General features: G+C 42.4%; 1 protein-coding gene across 2 annotated transcripts in view; it reads left to right on the forward strand.

Moving 5' to 3' along the window:
* Positions 1-20,733, forward strand: part of MON2 (MON2 homolog, regulator of endosome-to-Golgi trafficking) — a 131,345-nt gene that overhangs the window by 73,674 nt on the left and 36,938 nt on the right. For both annotated transcript variants that reach the window (XM_060244981.1, XM_060244982.1), the window contains exons 13-20: positions 224-305; positions 6,660-6,841; positions 10,532-10,644; positions 12,911-13,015; positions 13,740-13,820; positions 13,907-13,980; positions 14,063-14,153; positions 14,620-14,721. In XM_060244981.1, the coding sequence (XP_060100964.1) occupies positions 224-305; positions 6,660-6,841; positions 10,532-10,644; positions 12,911-13,015; positions 13,740-13,820; positions 13,907-13,980; positions 14,063-14,153; positions 14,620-14,721 (830 nt within the window). The remainder of the gene's footprint in view (positions 1-223; positions 306-6,659; positions 6,842-10,531; positions 10,645-12,910; positions 13,016-13,739; positions 13,821-13,906; positions 13,981-14,062; positions 14,154-14,619; positions 14,722-20,733) is intronic.

The following is a 20,733-nucleotide window of genomic DNA, read 5'->3' on the forward strand; positions in this document are numbered from 1 at the left end:
CTGGTTATTGGAACTGATTTTATTAACTGGTTATAGGAACTGATTTTATTAACTGGTTATAGGAACTGATTTTATTGTAATTTTATTGTGATTGTCCTGTTATTTAGATTGATGTAATCAACTATGATGTACTCTGCCCTGAGCCCCCATGGGGGAATGGGCGGAATATAAATAAACAAATAATAATAATAATTTACTAGCATTATACATTTCTTTCTCTAAGTTAGCAGAGCTGTTTGGGAAGAAATGGTAAATGCCTGCTGGTGTGGCCTTCTCGCTGCTCTCTCTTTACTTTTGGATGCAAGGTATGCATTTATTATTTTGCTTCATATCTTAGAGACTGTGTTCTCCTTGTTAGCAGAAGCATATTTAAAATATGATAGAGCATAAATATAGGAGTTTTTTTGTAGCAGGAACTCCTTTGCATATTAGGCCACACTTCCATGAGGTAGCCAGTCCTCCTGGATCTTACAGTAGACCCTGTACTAAAATCCCTGTAAGCTCTTGGATATAAGAGCTTTTCATATATATATATATGAAAAGCCCTGTATATATATATAAAAGCTTGTAATTTTACTAGTTACTAAAAAGTCTAATGAAAGCCTTTTTTCTATCTAGACAGAGAATTCTTTTTTTATATTTAATGAGCTATAAAAATGTTTAAATTATAAGTATTTTACAAATAATATAATTATATTTGCAGCACTATAATGAATGACAGGTTAGCTTTTGTTTTAATATTTCATGAAAAACCTTGTTACATATGTATAACATTTGCATACTGCATTTCAACACATTTTATTCATTTAAACCTGTTTGTGTGATAATAGAATAGGTTGATTGTGGGGTTTTGGTGCAATATGAATCTCCTGCATAACTGGCTAGAGCCTCCCACAGGTGGAGAGGGAAACCTGAGTAAGCTGCGATATGTGCCTAGGTGGCCAGGGAATCCCTGTAAAATGGGGAGGTGGGAGGTATAGTGGTGGGAAGAGAGTTAGGTTTAGATAGAGATTGAGATATGGACATGCTCGGTCCCCTTCTAATCTCCTTCCAGTCCCAAGAAATGATGATGTGCGTAAACCCAGGGTTCTTTGTCCTTCTCTTTAAAGCTTGATGTTGTGCAGTAACAGACTCTGTCGCTTGAAGAATTTATTAGGAAAGGCAATTTGGATCTGGCATGCTTGACTGAGATCTGGGTGGATGAGGATGAAGTGGTGGCTCTCATTTAGCTGACTCTCCCTGGATACTCCCCCAGGATTCTCAGTCCCTCATCAACTGTGAACAGGAAGATATGTTGGTGGGGTGGCTTTTCTCATCTGAGATTCTTTCTCCTTTGAGCAGCTTCCTGCACCAAACATTGCCAGCACTGAATGTGTAGGCTTGGCGTGGGGTACCAGGGAGAGGGGTGGGAGTCTTGCTGGATTCTTGTCTGTCTGGTTTACCAACTGAGGTTGGATGAGGTCATGGAAGAGTTGGCCTTATGTTTCTGCAAGGTGATAGTTTTGGGGAACTTCAGTGTCCATGCCAACCTTGTCAAGGTGCCTTAGACTTTATGACCTCTGTGGCATTGTTAAAATTCTCCCAGATTGCATTGCCCCCCCACACACACACACACAGAGCAGGCCGCACATTGGATCTGATCTTTTGTGCAAGAATTGACCTGGATTCAGTGGGGTTTTTTGCAATCTGGTGCCATAGACTGATCATTACCTTGTGAAGCTCAGTTTGAGATTTGCCTCCTTCCTCTACAGGGGTGGTGAGCTTATTTATGCTTGCCTACAGAGACTTATGGATCCAGTTGGATTCCAAATCACTCAGCAGGATTTGCCTGGCTCTGTCAGCAGCTCTCTTGATGAACTCACTGGTACTTGGAATCTGGGCCTTCAAGAGGCCATTGACTGAGTTGCCCTCCAGAGCCCTCTTCATCTTGGCTCCCTGGTATACAATTGACTGAAGGATGGTAAAAAGGGGGCTTAGACAGCTAGAGCAATCCCGACAATGAACTTGTGTTGAAACAATGAGAGCACTTTATAACAGGGGTGTCGAACTCATTTGTTACGAGGGCCAGATTTGACATAAATGAGACCTTGTCAGGCCAGGCCATGTGTATCATAAAATGTAATGCCAGGTAGTGGACATATAAACTTTATAAAGGGCACAGACACAATTAAAGATTTTTTTACTTAAAATATTAGCACACTTGCAATATTTTGTTTTACAGTCTCTGATAAATGTCATCTCTCTATGCATCAAAAACTGCAGACAATGTCTGTGCTGTACCAGTCTTGAATATGTGCTGTTCAGGTGTGCACATCTGTACGTTGCAAACCTTCTTTTGATTCATTGACATTCATTACAGACATCTCATGGTCAATGCTTTGAGCCTAAGACCCAGAGGAACATGAAGCAGCTGGGTATCGTGAGCTTTTGTACAGAAGTTGCTTCATGTACTAGTCAAGAACATGAGAAGGCACCATGGCACAGACTGAGGGCTATGTGCTTGTCTACAAAACTATAATTTTCCCCAGAAAAATGACTGCAACTCAAAAAAATAATACAACTTCCCCCCAAAAAACAGCTACAAGAACAGAGAGTCAGCCATGTACAGTAGTCAGCGTCAGCCTACTATCTGGGAAGTCTAAATTCAAGATCCGTAATCAAAGGAAAATGTGAAAGAAAAATTAAGACAATTTGCTGGGTAAACCTGGGGTGGAACACACTCTCAGCATAATGCTGATATCTCTCTTCTAAATAGTTCATGTGCTTTCCTATTGAGAAAGACTGGAGGGCATGAGTACAATGAAAAAGAGGAGGGGAACCCATTTACACTCATAACAAGCCCAACAATCTCTCTTTCTCTGTAGCAAGGCAAAAAGCTCATATCTTCACTAAAACGTTGTTACTCTTAAAAGCACTCTGTAGCTCTCCTGATTGTAGGAATTGTGCAAAGGAAGCTCTGGCTCTTTCTTTCCTCCTCTGGGGCACAAAAAGGGGGAGGAGCCTCAGCCATTCATTAGAAGGAAGAGAGGCTTGTCTCAGTAGCTCTGCAGGGTGATTAATTGAACCTGGCAAACTTAATCACCCAACAAAAAATACAAGCTAGTGACCAATTTACTAAGAAATATATAGAAACTAGTCCAAATGTGCAAACCATGTACGTTCAAGTCCCAAAGTAGTGTGGTGACAAGCCAATCGATTAAGTACTTGTTTCTTTCCAGTCTTCATCAGACCTGGGACCAATATTGATTCAATTATATAGATTCTTTACATAATTTTTAAAAAAGGGGACGCAGAGCGTCTCCAACTGCAATTTCACATCGGCTACAGCTCAGTATGAGGTCACTAATTGGTGACTAGCTTGTATTTTTTGTTGTGTTATCCATTATAGTGACCTCTCTCAGATTGTAAACTTAATCACCCAGAAGAGCTATAGAGCCAAGCTCCCTCATTGGCTGAGGCTACTCCTCCTTCCTCCTCCCTTTGGGAAAAGGGAGGGGGGAGAGGGAAAGGCTGCTTTGCTGCTCTGGCTTATCCATGGAAAAACACAAAATAGCGACCAAAAAAAGCAGGCAAGGGAAAATGAAGCAGATGACAGCTAGTTGCTGGAGGGCCTGATTGGAGCCCTCTGTGGGCCTAATCTGGCCTGCGGGCTGCATGTCTGACACCCCTGCTTTATACAGCTCATTTGAAGGCCTATGAGGTGGCAGCCGAGTCACATCCAGCTCAATTGTTTAGAGTTATTAGACAATTCGCCACCAGTGGCTCGAAAGGAAAAGGAAAGGTCCCCTGTCCAAGCACCAGTCGTTTCCAACTCTGGGGTGACGTTGCTTTCACAATGTTTTCACGGCAGACTTTTTACGGGGTGGTTTGCCATTGCCTTCCCCAGTCATCTACACTTTCCCCCCAGCAAGCTGGGTACTCATTTTACTGACCTCGAAAGGATGGAAGGCTGAGTCAACCTTGAGCTGGCTACCTGAAAACCCAGCTTCCACCGGGGATCGAGGTTGTGAGCAAAGCTTAGGACTGCAGTAATACAGCTTTAACACTCTGCGCCACGGGGCTCCAAAAGGAGATGAAAATTTGGCTATTAGCTGTGAAATGTTTGTGACATTCTTTTCAGATAAAGTCTCCCTCTTTTGCCAAGACTGAGCCAGATTTGGAGTCAGTAGGAATCGTGAGGCCCTCCCAGATAGATGCTGTGAGGCCTACTACCTGCTCCTTCCTGGTTGGTGGAAGTCTCCAGGGAAGTGGTAGAAGAGCCTTGGGAGACACTATAAATCTCTCATTCACCCAGGGCCCTTTCCCTAGCTTCCTCAAGGAGGCAGTAGTGACACCCCTCCTGAAAAAGTCATTGTTAGATGACAGAGGCATAGCCAATTACCACCCAGAATCTAATCTTCCATTCCTAGGAATGGTGATTGAGCGAGCAGTGGATGAACAGCTCCAGGAATCCCTGGATGAGATATTTTATTTATTTATTTTTATTTTAGCAGATTTATATTCTGCCCTTTCCCATGGAAGGGCTCAGGGCAGATTACAGACATGAATAGATAACAATTAAAACCCAACAATAAAATAATAAAACAATATCAAAACAGAGACAATATGATAAAAATACAGCAGTGGGGGCACATTTTACAGATTAAAACATATATATCGGCCCAAGATATAATAGTCAAGATGGTAAAATTATAGTCACTGTGGGGGAGGACAAACAGATGGTATAAGCAATAAGGTAAGGATGCCTGCTTGCCTGAAACAAAAGCCTGGCGGAATAGCTCCGTCTCACAGTTCCTACGGAATGGTAGTAAATCAGGTAGGGCCCAAATCTCTGTAGGGAGCTGATTCCACCAGGTCAGGGCTAGGGCTGAGAAAGCCCTGGCCCTGGTTGAGGCAAGCCGTACATCTGCCCTAGATCCTTCCAATCCAACTTTCAGTTAGGGTTCAAGACTGAGACAGCTCTGGTTGCTTTAGATGAGGATCTCCTGCTACACCTTGATGCAGGTGTGATGGCGCTACTGATCCTGTTGGATCTGTCTGCTGCCTTTGACATGGTAGACCATTTGGTCCTGGTTAACAGCCTAGCCTCCCTAGTTGTGAGGGATATGGCCTTGTACTGGTTCGCCTCATTCCTCCAGGGCCAGTCCCAGGGGATAATCATGGGTGGAGAGAGGTCATCACTGTAGGCTCTAACCTGTGGAGTTCCGCAGGTGTGGATTTTCTCCCCAGTGTTATTTAACATCTGTATGTGCCCTCTGGCAGAGATTATCAGGTTTTGAGTGAGGTACCATCAATATGCAGATGACACCCAGCTCTACCTCTTATTCCAGTCTTTGCTTCCTGCCTGCATGCTGTGGTGGAATGGTTAGATTGAATTGGTTGGAGCTAAATCCATCTAAGGCAGAGATTATGTGACTGGGGAAGCCCATACTACTGGGGTGGCCACTTCTACTGACCCTTGATGGAGTCTGTCTTTCTACAGTTGACTCAGTCAGGAATTTGGGAGTATGGCTGTATTCTTTGCTCTCCATGGCTGAACATATGTCCTTGGTGACAAAGACAGTGTTTTATCATATATACTGAGCCCACCAACTGGCTCCTGATCTGTCTTGGGAGGACCTTGCCATGGTAATTCACTCAACAGTCACTTTGAGACAGGACTACTGTAATGCACTTATTCAGGGCTTTGATGTTGCTTTGGAAGCTGCAAGTGGTCCAGAATGCAACTGTCAGAGTGTCCTGGTCAGCATATATGCTCCTATCATTCGGCAGATGCACTAATTCCCAATTCATTTCCAGTGCCAGTTTAAAGTGTTGGTACTTACCTTTAAAGCCCTAAATGACCTGGGACCCTCATACCTTCAGAACCACCTCATAGAATCATACAGTTGGAAGGGACCTCCAGGGTCATTTAGTCCAACCAACCAGCCTCACCAAGGAAGTGGTAGGAGGAGCCATGGGAAACACTATCAATCTCTCACTCACCCAGGGCTCTTTCCCTAGCTTCCTCAAGGAGGCAGTGGTGACACTCCAAGTATGATCCTCCTTGTCTTCGTTGATCTTCATCTCAGTATTTATTAAAGGTCCCTGGTCCACAAACTGCCCACCATGTATCAGCAAGGGCAAGGGCTTTCTCAGTAGTGGCCCCTTCCCTGCGGAACCAGCTAACCAAAGAGATGCATGCCTTGTGGGATCACCCTAGGTTCCACAGGGCATGCAAGGCTGCTCTTTTTCAGGTGACCTTTGGATGCTTGTAATCCACCAGGCAGCTGGTATATATCAGCTGTGTCTTCACCATCCAAGCATCCTATCATGGTTGATAGTGGATAGATTTTAGTGGGAATAGATTTTTAATCATTTATAGTTTAAAGATAATTTGTTATATCTTTGTATTGATTTTATTGCCTTACGTTATATACTGTTAGCTGCCACAAGTCATGTTTGAGGGAGAGGGAGTGGGATATAAATTTGATAAATAAATAGAAACATTTTGGAAAATAAATATCTGTTACATGCCTCTGAAGGCTGTTTGTCTAAATTGTCTTATAAAACAAGTGTTGTTTTTTTTAAAAAAAAAAACGTGGTTAGTTACATTTGCTTCTAATAATTACAGTGTTATAGAGTTCCTATCTTTACAATAATTCTTGATATTATTTCAGCACTGATGAAGCTGCCACAGAAAATATTCTAAAAGCAGAACTGACCATGGCTGCGCTGTGTGGAAAACTGGGCCTTGTAACTTCAAGAGATGCCTTTATTACTGCCATTTGCAAAGGCTCCCTGCCTCCCCACTATGCCCTCACGGTACTTAATACTACCACTGCTGCTCTTTCCAGTAAATGTAAGGAAAGTCTTGGTTTTACTCTTCTAAATGCAAACATGCCCGTTATTGGAATGGAACATTTTGCTTTGCAAGATATGAATGTGACGTGGGGCTTAGCATCATGGTGTATAAAGTTAACTTTTTTTTTCTGTAACTAAGCTAGGCATTCCCCATCTGATTGCCAGAGCAGTACAATAGAACCAGTATCCAAGATAAGCACTCTTCTTTATACGTGGAATCCCCGTCCATCACAGTATGCGGAAGAATTGCATTCCATCTAATCCCCCCCTCCCCCCAAAAATGGCATCTTTCTACAAATAGGAAGGAAGATGAATGTGCATTTGTGCTGTCTTCCTGTTGACATGGTATCCAAACAGTGAAAAAGCAGAATATAGACAAAAGCCCTCATTCAACTTTCAAGTTGAAGGGCAGCAAGTAGCTTGCTATGTTATGGGGAAGAAAGCTGAAGTTCTCCATCCTTTTTGTAAGAAGAGTAAAGGACTTCCTAACTTTCATGCTGACCATGAGGGAACCTTCAAAAGCAAAAGATTGATTCCTTGCTTCTTGAGGCATAGTGCAAGGTCTGGGGGATTCCCCTGCATCTCTCATGTCTCAAAAGAACCATAGAAGAATCTCTCTGTCCAGCACCCAAGCCTGGGTCCTTCTGAGACAGGGGTCCCCAACCCCCGGACCGTGGACCGGTACCAGTCCATGGCCTGTTGGCAACTGGGCTGTGAGTTGTATAATTATTTCATTATATATGACAATGTAGTAGTAGTAGTAGTAGGAAGAAAAAGAAGACAATGACGACGACGGATTTATATCCTGCCCTCCACTCCAAATTTTAGAGTCTCAGAGCGGCTCACAATCTCCTTTATCTTCCTCCCCCACAACAGACACCCTGTGAGGTGGGTGGGGCTGAGAGAGCTCTCCCCAGAAGCTGCCCTTTCAAGGACAACTCTGTGAGAGCTATGGCTAACCCAAGGCCATTCTAGCAGCTGCAAGTGGAGGAGTGGGGAATCAAACCCAGTTCTCTCAGATAAGAGTCCACACACTAAACACTTCAGAAATAAAGTGCACAATTGTATCATCCTGAAACCACCACCACCACCACCCCCCAGTCCGTGAAGAAATTGTCTTCCACAAAATCCGTCTCTGGTGCCAAAAAGGTTGGGGACCACTGCTCTGAGTCACTGCCCCTTGGGCAAGTGAGCAGCGCTCAGACCAGTGAGTCCTCAGGGTTATGTACACAAATGAAACCAGACCTTTGTAAAATATATGAAGGTTTATTAAATATTTTAAGATATCACTAGGCAACACTGCAGTAAGAAAAAAAGAAAAGCTAACTTTCTGTCTAATACTTCAGTACCTGGTATTAGATGGCACACCTTCTAGAATATCAGAGTCCAGGCTAGAAGCTCAGGCTTAGTCTATGTAGCAATCCATTGTGATGAAGCTTATCATAGTCAAAACTACTGCCCAGTTGAATCATAATTTTAGCATGGCTTCCCTCTTGTCTTTGGCTTAATTATAGCCTTTGGCCATCTAGAACTAGGTGGTCTCCCAAACCCAGTCAGGGACCTCAACTGATAGAACCCTCCAGAAGATGATGACATCCACTCCTGATTCCCCTCTCTCATCTAGTTATAGAAATGAACAAAGGTTCTCACAATTAGCCAATTACCACATTCTTGAATCCAGCTTTGAAGGAGATAAGGGTGGTGTAGACAGGGAAGCCCAGTTATGGGCACCTGCAAGCTGGAGCAGACTGGCTAATATTCATGTTAACCCTGGGGGTGGGGAGGGGTTGGAAATCAGAGTGCTTTGCCTCATGCTATCTCATTCATTGTATTTATTCACTTCATATATACCAGGGGTGGCCAACGGTAGCTCTCCAGATTTTTTTTGCCTACAACTCCCATCAGCCCCAGCCATTGGGAATTGTAGGCAAAAACAACTGGAGAGCTACCGTTGGCCACCCCTGATATATACCCTGCATTTCTTCTCAACAGGGACTCACATTGTTCTTTCCTCCATTTTATTCTCACAACCCTGTGAGGTTCATGCTCACCTAAGGAAAGCAATCCATATAAATACAGGGAGTGATATCTGGCAACTCCTCCCCTGTCTTTTCAGAAGAGACAGGTAGCTGATCTCATTCTCCTTATGGCTCATAATTACTTTCTTTAAGGTTTAGGGGAAGCAATCCTCAGCAATATGGGAGAGAGGATCCCTCTGTATCTTGGCAATAAAGAAAGACTAATTTAATCTGCCCTCATATTCACTGTGGTTCAGTTTCCTTAAGGGAAACAGTTCCTAGCAAACTTAACAGTGATATCTATTATTGCCCCTTTCTTGACAAGAGAGGAAAAATTGGATTTGGTCTCAGAGAATCACTATGGTTTCCCACTAAAATAGTTTACAACATAGAACAGTTTTGCCATATGTTTTGGAAGCTGCTTACTCTTTGCCCAAACTCAGTGATATAGCCCAGAAGGCAATTTGCCCTAAGTGCTGCCATTAGGACAGATAAAGAACAAGTTTCTTACCTACCCTCCAACCAAAACATTATAGCAGTTTTCCTATAGGGTTGGACTTCTAAGCTTCAAAGCACTCTACATAATTTTACTACAGCAGCAAAATGGGGCCATCTGCAAACAAGATGAAAATTTCTGTATACCCAGGTATGCAGGAAAATTACTCCCCTCCCTTTACCTCAAAATGGAGGACCATCCCAAAACTGGACAGAATTTGTGCTGCTGTGAAATCTTGATAGCATGAGAACAAAATACAGGATGTGAGCCCTCACTCCTGAACTTGAACACATGAAGCTGCCTTATACTGAATCAGACCATCAGTCTGATTCCATAATGAATCAGACCATCAATATTGTCTCTTTAGACTGGCAGTGGCTTTCCAGAGTCTCAGGTAAAGGTCTTTCACATCACCTACTTACCAGATATTTTTAACTAGAGATGCTAGGAATTAACCTGGGACCTTCTGTATGCCAAGCAGATGCTCTACCACTGAGTCACAGTCACACCCACTCTTCCTGGTGGCTAAGGGGAGAGAGAGAAAAATAGAAAGTGTGATGGGAAGCAAATGGACAAATAAGATAGAGAAATGTTGCCTTCTCAACCCCATGTGTACCAGAAGTAATAAGGTTTAGGGGAAGACTGCTTCTGTGTCCTCTCTGTTGAGTCACTCCTCCTGGGCTCTCTCTCCTTGCATAGACAAGTGGCCCAGTCCAGCTGCATATCTCATCATGGTGATATGGGCACTTGTAGCTGCTGCTCTTACATCCCCAGATTGTAGCCATATAATGTTGACTGGCTGGTTTTACAGCAGCAGCCATAGGGATAGAAATGCAGCAGAATGGGAGAGCATCCGCCCAATCATATTGTATAGTTTGCTTCACAGTTGCCATTCTACTAAAATGTTTGCTATCTTTCCCTACTACCATTAATGTTCTCAGGATCACTATAGTGGTGTCTGTTTTTAAATATATATTGGTGAAATCTTTTTGAAGCTGGGTTTGCTGGTATTAAGAAAGCAACCTGAGTTTATTACCATTCCTAAAACAGTTCAGTGTCAGTAACTTAAATAAGCAAATATAGGGAGTTTGTGCACATGTAGTATGCATAATAACATTTGCAGTGGAATATTTATGCTGTTTTGAAATACATACTTTCTTCTTTTGTTCTCTAGCATATTCCATCCAGGGGCAGAATGTCCAGATGATCAGTCCATCAAGTGAGTCTCACCAGCAAGTTGTAGCAGTAGGACAACCACTAGCTCTCCAGCCACAGGGAACAGTAATGGTAAAATATAATTTTTGATTATGCCAGCTTGTTGGGCAGTCTCTTTAAACTGGACTGCAGGGCGAGGTCTATATATGGAATCAGCTGCTTTGTGGGCTCTTTGGGGCAGCTGGATTTAAGCCAGGCTGCTCAAGAGAGCCCCAGCTGAGTCTGTGGGGAGAGCATCAACTGCTTTATAGGTTCTTTGGAGCAGTCCAGTTTAAAGGTACTGCCCAACAGAGCTCCAGCTGAGCCTGAAAAGAGATTTCTCCCTGTGGGATCAGCTGCTTTGCAGGCTCTTTGGGCTGTTCAGTTTAAAAGTACTGCCTGAGAGCTCCAGCTGGGCCTGTAGGGAGAGTTCTCCCCACAGGACCAGCTACTTTGTGGGCTCTTTTGGGCAGTCCACTTTAAACGGGGCTGCCCAGCTGAGCCTCTGGGGAAAGTTGCAGCTTTGCCACTGCTTTTCCCCCCTCTGTATTATCCTGTTTGGGTATGTTGGACCTGAAAAAACTCGGGAATACTGAAAAATCTGAGATATGAATACTCTACCTGTATTGAGATCCAGATTTTTCTGGGAATCCTGAATTTTTTTCAGGTCCAAGAGATCAAAATCAAAAAATACCAAGAAAAAAACTGCACACCCATACTCTCAACACCTACTACATGAGGATTTGGCGGGGGGGGGGGACGGGGGAATGATTTCTGTCTGCCCCGACATCACAGTGGAAATATTCCAAGTCAACATAGCATCATTTTCCATTTTGGCTCCAAGTGCAGCTTTTCATTTGTTTCCAGCGGGATTGATGCCACTGGAAGGGGCTAAACTACCTGCTTTTGAACAACCAATGCTACTCTGGCTGCATAGCACCATCTGAAGTTGTGTTATGTGGCTGTACTAGCATGTTGCCTAATGTTGGGATTTGCTTTTCTATAGAGAACTATAATGGACATGGTTTGTGAATTTAGACTTGCATGTGTGTGTGCTACTTCTCCTTTTTATGCCATGTTTCTTTCAAGCTGCCTCACCCCTGTTTCCCCTCTCAGTTTTCATTTTTCATCAATCTGCTAAGAGGAACAGCTACCCAGCAGAAGCAAAATTCTTCCCTTCCTCTCCCTTCAGCTTCCTGCATGCAAAGAAAGGGGAGCGCTGCTACTCACCCGGTCCTTCAGGTACCCTGCCAGCAGGAAGGTAGTCGTAATGGATAAGGGATTGGCCTCTAGTATGACAATCTGAGTCCCAGTCTCAGGGCTTTGAATGTTGGCGGAGTGTGAGAAACTGTAAGGCATGCTGCCCTTGCAATAGATGATTGTTGTGACTTATTACTACTCAGGAAACAGAAGGGAAAGTCTTAGATCAGACCCATACTTAGGACCCTTGTATTCATTGGACAGAGTTCATATGTGCCTGTTTCACTTGAGAAACAGTTTTGCTACTTCCCTTTACTGCCTTTAAGAGTTCCTGGAGGTAAGTTACTAGCTCTTTTTTTCCCCTCTTTCCTGAAGTGGAATTATTTTTCCTTATTTGAATAAGACTTGTTAACTGTGTGCTGGGTCACTGTTCCTACTTTCCCCTTCTTTGTACTTTGAAACCTCTTCTGCTGCTGTCTTCTGCCTTCCTTCTCTGTTGTAATGCTTTTGCTGGTGAAGGTTATTGTATACTGGTGTTTTGCATATTGGTGTTATGGGCTTTCATTCTGCATTGCATGTTTTACATTTGTCAACTATCATTTCCATTCTGCTGCAGATGGTACTGTGAAGTGGTCATTCACTACTGATGACTGATGACTTCTGCATCTAGTCAATATTACGAAAAGTTTTTAAAATAATGTCCTTAAACTTCAATGGCATAATTTAATTTTATCTTTATTCTCTTAAAAACAGAACAAAACCAGATTCCCCCTGTTGTCTAGCATATTTAAAAATTATTTTTCCATTTTATAGTAATAAGTTTTATTTATATCCCGCCCTCCGCCGAAGCAGGCTTTTCTGGTTTACTGTAGCTAGATATAGTAAAACAAAACAAATCAACCTATATGGCAGAAGTATTGAATTCAGGTAACAGGGAATGGTTGGAAAGTGATTTTTCTGATTTGAAGTTATAGACGTTACTTGAATGATTGAAAGCTACATTATATAAATGTAGCTTCCAGTTTAGGACAAATGAATTAATGGGCTGCAGATTTTTTCCCGCAACTTTATTCATTATTAATATGTTTGAAGTGTATACATTTTATTAGATGTTACTTTTCCTACTTCAGAAGTACTCATTGTTGAAATGCTCTCTCAGCTCACATCTAAGAATATACAGTGCATGAGGACATTACTTAGCTTGGCTCACTGTCACGGAGCTGTTCTTGGTACATCCTGGCAACTTGTCTTGGCGACGCTTCAGGTGAGTAATAGTTGTGCTTCCTTTGCCTTTCATTGATTTGTATGTTATTATTATTATTTACAAAATTTATATCCTGCCTTTCTGCTCTAACAAGAGCCACCATGGTGGCTAACAATTTAAAACATATATGATAATTAAAATCACATTTTAAAACCATTCCAGGCAACCCCCCAACACACATCATTGAAACAAACTGAAAACAGAGTTTAAATATGTACAAAGCAACATACACAGCAATTAAAACATTGGTCAGGAAGCAGAGATCACAAACAAAACATATAAGTCTTCACCCAGAAGATGACAACTAAATCCCCCTGGAAAGAGAGTTCTGTTTAAACATCAAAGCAATGAAATTCATCCCATAGTATAAGTCTATTTTATTGTTGTCTCAGATGAAATTAAAGTATGTACGTTTCTAATGCCTTGAGCACACAAATGTGACCAGCACCATGGCTAAGTTATTGGCTTTAGCCTTTTGTGACTAAGTTAATTATACCATAACCACTATATGTAACAGACGATCCTGGCCTGCTGGGCTTAAAATGAATTCCTAGAACCGCCGGAGAAAGATGTTAGATGGTTTGGGTGACTTTTTAAAATTCGTACAGAACTTTCTATGTTAACATTAGAAGTGCCACGTAAGTGCACATAACTCTTTTTAAAGGAAATCTTATTTTTGGCCCAGAGCCACACTAATTGTATAAACCCTATATTTTTATTTCAGCATCTTGTATGGATTTTGGGTTTAAAACCTGGTGTTGGAGGTGCTTTAAAGCCTGGAAGAGCTGTTGAAGGACCTAGCACAGTAAGGATATTTGTTTACTATAACAAAATGATCAAACTATATTTTTTTAAAAAAATTACTTTAAAAAATACATTTATCTTCCTTAGGTTCTAACAACAGCTGTTATGACTGATTTACCAGTAATCTCCAATATACTTTCAAGACTATTTGAAAGCTCACAGTAAGAAAAATTATCATATGAACTCAATATTTAATTCCAGTTTTTCTTGGTAATAGTTTTGAAAACTGACTTTTCCCCCCAGGTACCTAGATGATGTTTCATTACATCATTTAATAAATGCGCTGTGCTCCTTATCTCTGGATGCCATGGATATGGCCTATGGAAATAATAAGGTATAGAATACTTGGCTTGGCTTTTCAGAAAGATTCTTGATGCAACTGTGTTTGAATGCCTTGTCTTTTTATTTTTAAGTTCTTCATAATCCAGTCATAAGGGATGTCATGCCAGTGACAGTTAAAATGAATTGTGTAGATTGTCCTGGTGTAGTAAAGTATCATAAAATATGATATATGAATTTCACAGGAAGGTATATTAATGCAGCTGTATTATATTAAAATGGGCTGAAAATGCACATAGAAATATTAACTTAAAAACTAACAACTCAATCATAAAACACTGTTTAAGGGAGGGCAAGAAGTAAAATACACAGATGGAAATGTCATGCTTTGATTTGAACAGATGTGGGGAGGTAGAATATTGGAATGCTCAGCTAAGGTAATAAAGCTAAAAGGTCTGTGACAAAAATATAACATATAAGCTACTGATTAAAGTGACACTTAAAATTCCGTTTTTGCTTAGGAACCATCACTGTTTGCTGTTGCAAAATTGCTGGAAACTGGACTAGTTAATATGCATAGGATTGAAATTTTGTGGAGACCCCTTACTGGTCATCTCTTAGAGGTAATTGATCTTTTTAAAACAGTTGCAGTAATCTTTTCATGTTAAAACTGCTACATTTTACTCCATTTTAATACAAAGTATTCTTAAGGCAATTTATCATATGTAGCATTTATCTAATTGTTAATTATTGTGTGGGAAGTTGCAGTTCTTCTCTCTGTTTAAAGAATTTTATTAATAACATATGGTAACATTATCCATTAATAACTTTTTTTTTATCTTCCCCATATGCTATTTTCTAAATCCCCCTCCCACCGTTACTTGACTCCCGCCGATGTTATAAACTTAAAATGTTAACACTTAAAGGTAACCTTAAACCATATGAACCATATAAGCCTAGATTCATGTTCTTCTTTTTTCTAATAATCATTATTAAAAAAATTGTCCAATGTCCTTTTATTTTTCATTGTTTTTCTACATAACCTCTAAACTTTTTCCACTCCTTTCTATAAACTTCCAAATCATAGTCTCTTAAGATTCTTGTTAGTTTATCCATCTCACTCCATGTTATTACTTTTGTAATCCAATCCCATTTTTCTGGTATTTTTTCTTGCTTCCATAACTGCGCATACAATGTCCTAACCGCTGAAAGCAAGTGCCAAATCAAAGTTCTATCTTCTTTTGGAAATGTTTCCATTTGTACTCCCAACAGAAATGTTTCTGCTACTTTCTTAAATTCATATCCCAAGATCTTAGAAATTTCTTGTTGAATCATCTGCCAATACTTTTTAGCTCTTTCACAAGTCCACCACATATGGTAGAAAGAACCTTCATGTTTTTTTACATTTCTAACATCTCTCTGGCATCTTATTGTTCATCAATTCTCTCTTACATGTTTACAATCAAGTCTGTTACTTGCCGGAATTGTTACACTGCAAGCTAAAAAATCAGTGATATCCTAGCAGAAAAATTTATAGGTATTCTGTGAGCGTTTTCGCACTGACCTTTTACTGGCGCGACCACCCTCTTCACACCGGAGGATCTGCACGTATTTCGCACAAGAAGCGCCGGGCACCCAAAAGAGCCGGCGACTTCCGTCGCAAAAGCCGCTCAAACGTTTTCCTGCTTCTTGGCGGTTTCCGTTTGAGCGGGTTTCGCGACGGAAGTTGCCGGCTCTTTTGGGTGCGCCGGCGCTTCTTGTGCGAAATCCGCGCAGATCTTCCGGTGTGAAGAGGGTGGTCGCGCCAGTAAAAGGTCAGTGCGAAAACGCTCTGTGTGTTTAAAACTTGTTGCTGCAAACTGTTAGAAAGGAACACATTTGTATTTAAAACAGAAAAATCTTCCATTAACAAAATGGATGTACTGTTGAATGTAAAATAGGTTTTTCTGAAGAATCTCAGAAGTCTCAGATCCGAGCTTCAAATAAGATATATCAAGGACACATTATATTGGCTTTGATAGTACCAATTGATCTTTTTCGTGGTCTCTCTGCTTCACACTGTTGGGATTTAAAGTGCCTGCGCCAACTCCAACAGTGATTCTAAGAGCTCCAAGCAAGGATTTTCATGCCCACCCCACTGGGCATGGCTGGGGAGGGTGTTAAGATCCCGACAGTGCTCTTCTGACAGTGCATGTGAGAGAGGACCTCTTCTCTTCAGCTCCAGTCAGTATATTATTTCTACTTTTTCCAGCTCCTAAAAAAACCCTTTAATAGTTGTTTATAGTTGTAGATAGATTAGATTAGTTGTTCTTAGTGTAGAAGATTGTTTTTCCAGAGTCCCCCCTTTCACTGCTGGGCCTTTGGCTTATGTGGTGTGCTTCAAATGTTGTTCCTGCTGCGGGAGCAAACTTATGCCAGACAGACATTCACTTTCTCTTCTCTGTCTAAGGGAAGTCCATCACACCAATACGTGCCCTCATTGTTTGAAATTTGGGAAACAAACCCATAAAAACCGTGCAGCTTGACTCCATACAGCCCTTATGGAATCAGCTCCCGCACCACAAAAAATGGAAGAGAAATTTGCCCCTGAAGGGAGTTTGGCATTGGTGGTAGTCTCTTCCCACTCTCATACACCATCTAAATCAACCCCAGTGGTACCCACATGGATGTCCGTATCAACTTTGGTGAATGTGTGTGCATCCACATCGAAATGGCCCCTGTCGACATCGCAAGTTTCCTCATCTTCTCCCACCAAGAAGCAGCAAAAGAAAAAATACCACAAATCACAACAACAATAAAAGTATGCACACTGAAAAGGAGCAATCAACCAGTTCTTGAGACAGCTCTGATACGATTCATCTGACATAGGGGTGTCAAATGTGTGGCCTGAGGGCTGGATCAGGCCTCTGGAGGGCTCCTATCAGTCTCACAAGCAACTCACTGTCATCTGCTTTCTTCTCTCTCGCGCTTCTTTCTGCATTACAACTTGCTTTACCAGGCTTGCTCAATCGCACAGGAGCTACAGAGCAAAGCCTCTATCTTCTCCATTGGCTGACCAGCACATGAAGCAACTTATGTACAAAACTTCACAATGCCCAGCCATTTCGTATTTTCCCTTGGGTTTTAGGTTGACCATGAGATTTCTTTAATGAATATCAATTAATCAAAAGTAGGTTGCAACTTACAGACACACACCTGAACAGCATAAGATTGCCACAGCACATTGTCTCCAGATTTTGATGTAATAATTCAGAGCAAGAGGTGTCAGTTATCAGAAATGGTTGAATAAACAAAGTATTGCAAGAGTGCTAATCTTTTAAGCATATTTTAAGTTTTTTAAAATAAACCTTTAATAGTCTTTGTGTCCTTTATAAAGTTTCTATGTCTTCTACCCGGCATTACATTTTATGACACACAAGGCCTGGCCCAACAGGATCTCATTTATGTCAGATCTGGACCTCATAACAAATGAGTTTTGACACTCCTGTTCTAACACCATCTCACATGCCGGGCTCAACTATTTCCACCTTGGTATCTATCCAGATTTTCCAAACACCACCTTGTCGAGTAAACTGCCCTGTCCAGCAGCAGACTGATCATACCCTCAACTCCACTAATACAGACAGTAATGAGTTCAACCTATCGCAACAAGCACTCACTTGTTGGCGTCGGTGAGCGGAGCCAAGGCCCACCTGCACCAGAACTCCCCTTTCACCTGACTGCCCTGCCCTTAGCTCTACAACTGGATCCCCACCAACTGCGATACCCGGAGGTTCCAGACTTCCGCTTTCTGCCCTGATGGTAGTCTCCTCCCAAGATCCACCCATGGGATCAGAGACAATTCCAATATCTATATGGCTGATATCATCCAACTATTTTCTGACCTCCTTTGAGACCCGTTTCTTACTGGGATCAGTAATCCACTCTCGCCACCTATTCCATTCCGAGGGAGCCAAGACCTGCACAAAAGAAGCGTTCACATAGACCTAAGCGTATAAACCTTCTGTCCTGCCAGCCAAACCTCCACCTCCACTGCACCCTTCAAAATAGGGTCATTTGGATCAGGAGCACTCAGCTAACTCTTTGGCAGACAAATTGGACTCAGCTTTGTTGGAACTGAACCCAAACACTCCAGCTCTCCCCACACCAGTGGGTAAAGATCTTTCCATCTCCCCATCGGAAGACCTCAGATCTTATGGCAAACTCATTTGGAGGATGGCTACCACTCTTGGCCTCTCCATCATCCAACCTCAGCCAGAAGTGATGGATTGGTTGTTTGACATTGTACAGAAGGACACCTCCACAGCCATTGCACTCCCAATGATTACAGTTCTACTTCAGGCTGTGAAACTACCCTGGAATAAACCTGCATCTATGGTGGTCTCATCTCATCAATTGGACCATATGTATTCTGCCAGACCAGAATTTTTATTTTGTCACCCCAAGCCGAACTCATTGGCTTTTATCTACTCTATGGGCCAGTGTGCCTCTTCAACTCCTATAGACAAAGAAGGGGGAAAGCTTGATTCCTTCAGGAGAAAATTTTATTCTACTGCAGCACTTGGCATCAAAAATGGCAGCTTCCTTGCCTGCCTTGCCCATTATCAATATACATTCTGGGAGCAACTCATCAAGCTCTTCCCCTCTATTTCTGAGGACCTCAGGACTAAAGTAGAAAAATTCAGAGGGAAGGCATACTTGTCTCCAAGCAACAAGTGAATTCCACCAAACATAACCTTGACACATTTACAAAAACCCTCACCCCTGCCGTGACTCTGAGAAGGCACTCCTGGCTCCGCTCCACATGCTTCACTCAGGATACTAAGACCACCATAGAGGATCTTCCATTTGATGATGTTGGCCTCTTCCATGCCACAGTCGACTCTGTCCTGCAGGATACTGATAAGAGTTTAAAGGCCTCCATAAACCTGAGTGTTTCCCTATCCACAAAACCACACAAGAGCACATCTTGATTGCACCATTCCTCTAATAGCAGCTCTCCTGATCTGTCATGGTGCTCTCGACTTTACAACAACAATTCATGGTCAACTTATCGTTCCAAACCCAAGTTCTCGGGATCACAATAATAGTCCAGGACGAAACTTCCCAAGGGCCCCAAGCAGAATGTTTGACTCCTTCCAAGTTGGCTCACCAGATCCCCATCTACAATTGTCCACTACCCGCCTCCACCTACATCTACCATCCTGGCAGAACTTTACTACAGACAGGTGGGTTTTATCCATCATGGCCAAGGGGTAAGCCATTAAATTTCAATCTCTACCACCTTTACCCTGAATAGTCACCACTAAGTAGTCACCTGAGTGGTTCTCCAAGACTAAGTATTGTCCCTCCGAGACAAGGAAGCAATAGGGCCTGTTCCAACCAAAGAGAGGGGTCAAGGTTTTTATTCCCGATATTTTACTGTGCCCAAGAGCAATGGATAGCAACGATAGATCTTCAGGATGTGTACTTCCACCTGAGCATCCATCCCAACCACAAATGCTTCCTGATATTTATGGTCGGGGAATGCCACTACCAGTACACTGCTTTCTCTTTTGGCATATCCACTGCCCCAAGGGTGTTCACAAAGACTATGGTAGTGGTGGCTGCCTAGTTCCATCTGCAAACTGTTACCATTTTCCCTTATATAGATGATTTCCTTCTGGTAGCCAACTCAGAATAACTCGTCCACAACATAACCATCACATTGTCACTCATCTCAGACCTGGGCCTTCAGGTGAATTTCAAAAAGTGCAACCTTTAACCATCCCAATGTGTCCAGTTCTTTGGGGTGATCCTAGACTGTAGCCAGGGCCTTCCTCCCACTTGCCAGAGCTACTATGATTTGCCACTTGATCCAAACAATCATATCAGCTCACTTGGCCTCAGCCTACAACATACAACATCTGCTGGGCCTCACGACAGCCACCATCACAGTTGTCCAGTTCGCCAAACTACAGATGAGGCCTGACAAGCTTCAGTCCAATTAAGCACTCTCATCACATAACCTTAGACCCACCAGACCACATCCTTCCATCCCGCACCTGGTGGGACCAAGACCACCACCTCTTGGAAGGGACTCCTTTCAATCTCAGAAACTCTCACTATGGATGCATCTCTCTGGGGCTGGAGCGCACACCTCAGTGGGATATCTGTGAGCATGGCATGGGATCCCCAACACTGGAACTCCCACATCACCTTTCTTGAACTACTTATGATTCAATTTGCCCTCCACTCTTTCCTTCCCTTGGTGGAAAGCAAGGTTGTGGCAGTTCTGATGGACAGTACCACTACCCTTAGCTATATTAACAGAGTGGTACGGTCTCCAAGACTCTTCGCCACCTAGCCATACTTTCTGGGAGTGGTGTAATGGCCATGGCATCACTTAAGTGACCACACACCTTCTGGGGGATCTCAACTCCCAGGCAGACTTCCTGAGTTGGGGGTGGGGGGATAGTCCACAAGTGGGAACTCAATGATTTCTACCTGACACTGATCTTCCACAAGTGGGGACTTTCAATGGTGGACGTCTTCACAATCAGAACAGGAAATGTCCACAGTTCTGCTCCCGAGGTGGCAGAGATCCATTATCCCTGGGGAACAGCCTCCTCCTTCAATGGTTGTGGTTGTTTTTA

Source organism: Heteronotia binoei, chromosome 8, assembly GCF_032191835.1.
Source record: "Heteronotia binoei isolate CCM8104 ecotype False Entrance Well chromosome 8, APGP_CSIRO_Hbin_v1, whole genome shotgun sequence".
NCBI classification, from domain to species: domain Eukaryota; kingdom Metazoa; phylum Chordata; class Lepidosauria; order Squamata; family Gekkonidae; genus Heteronotia; species Heteronotia binoei.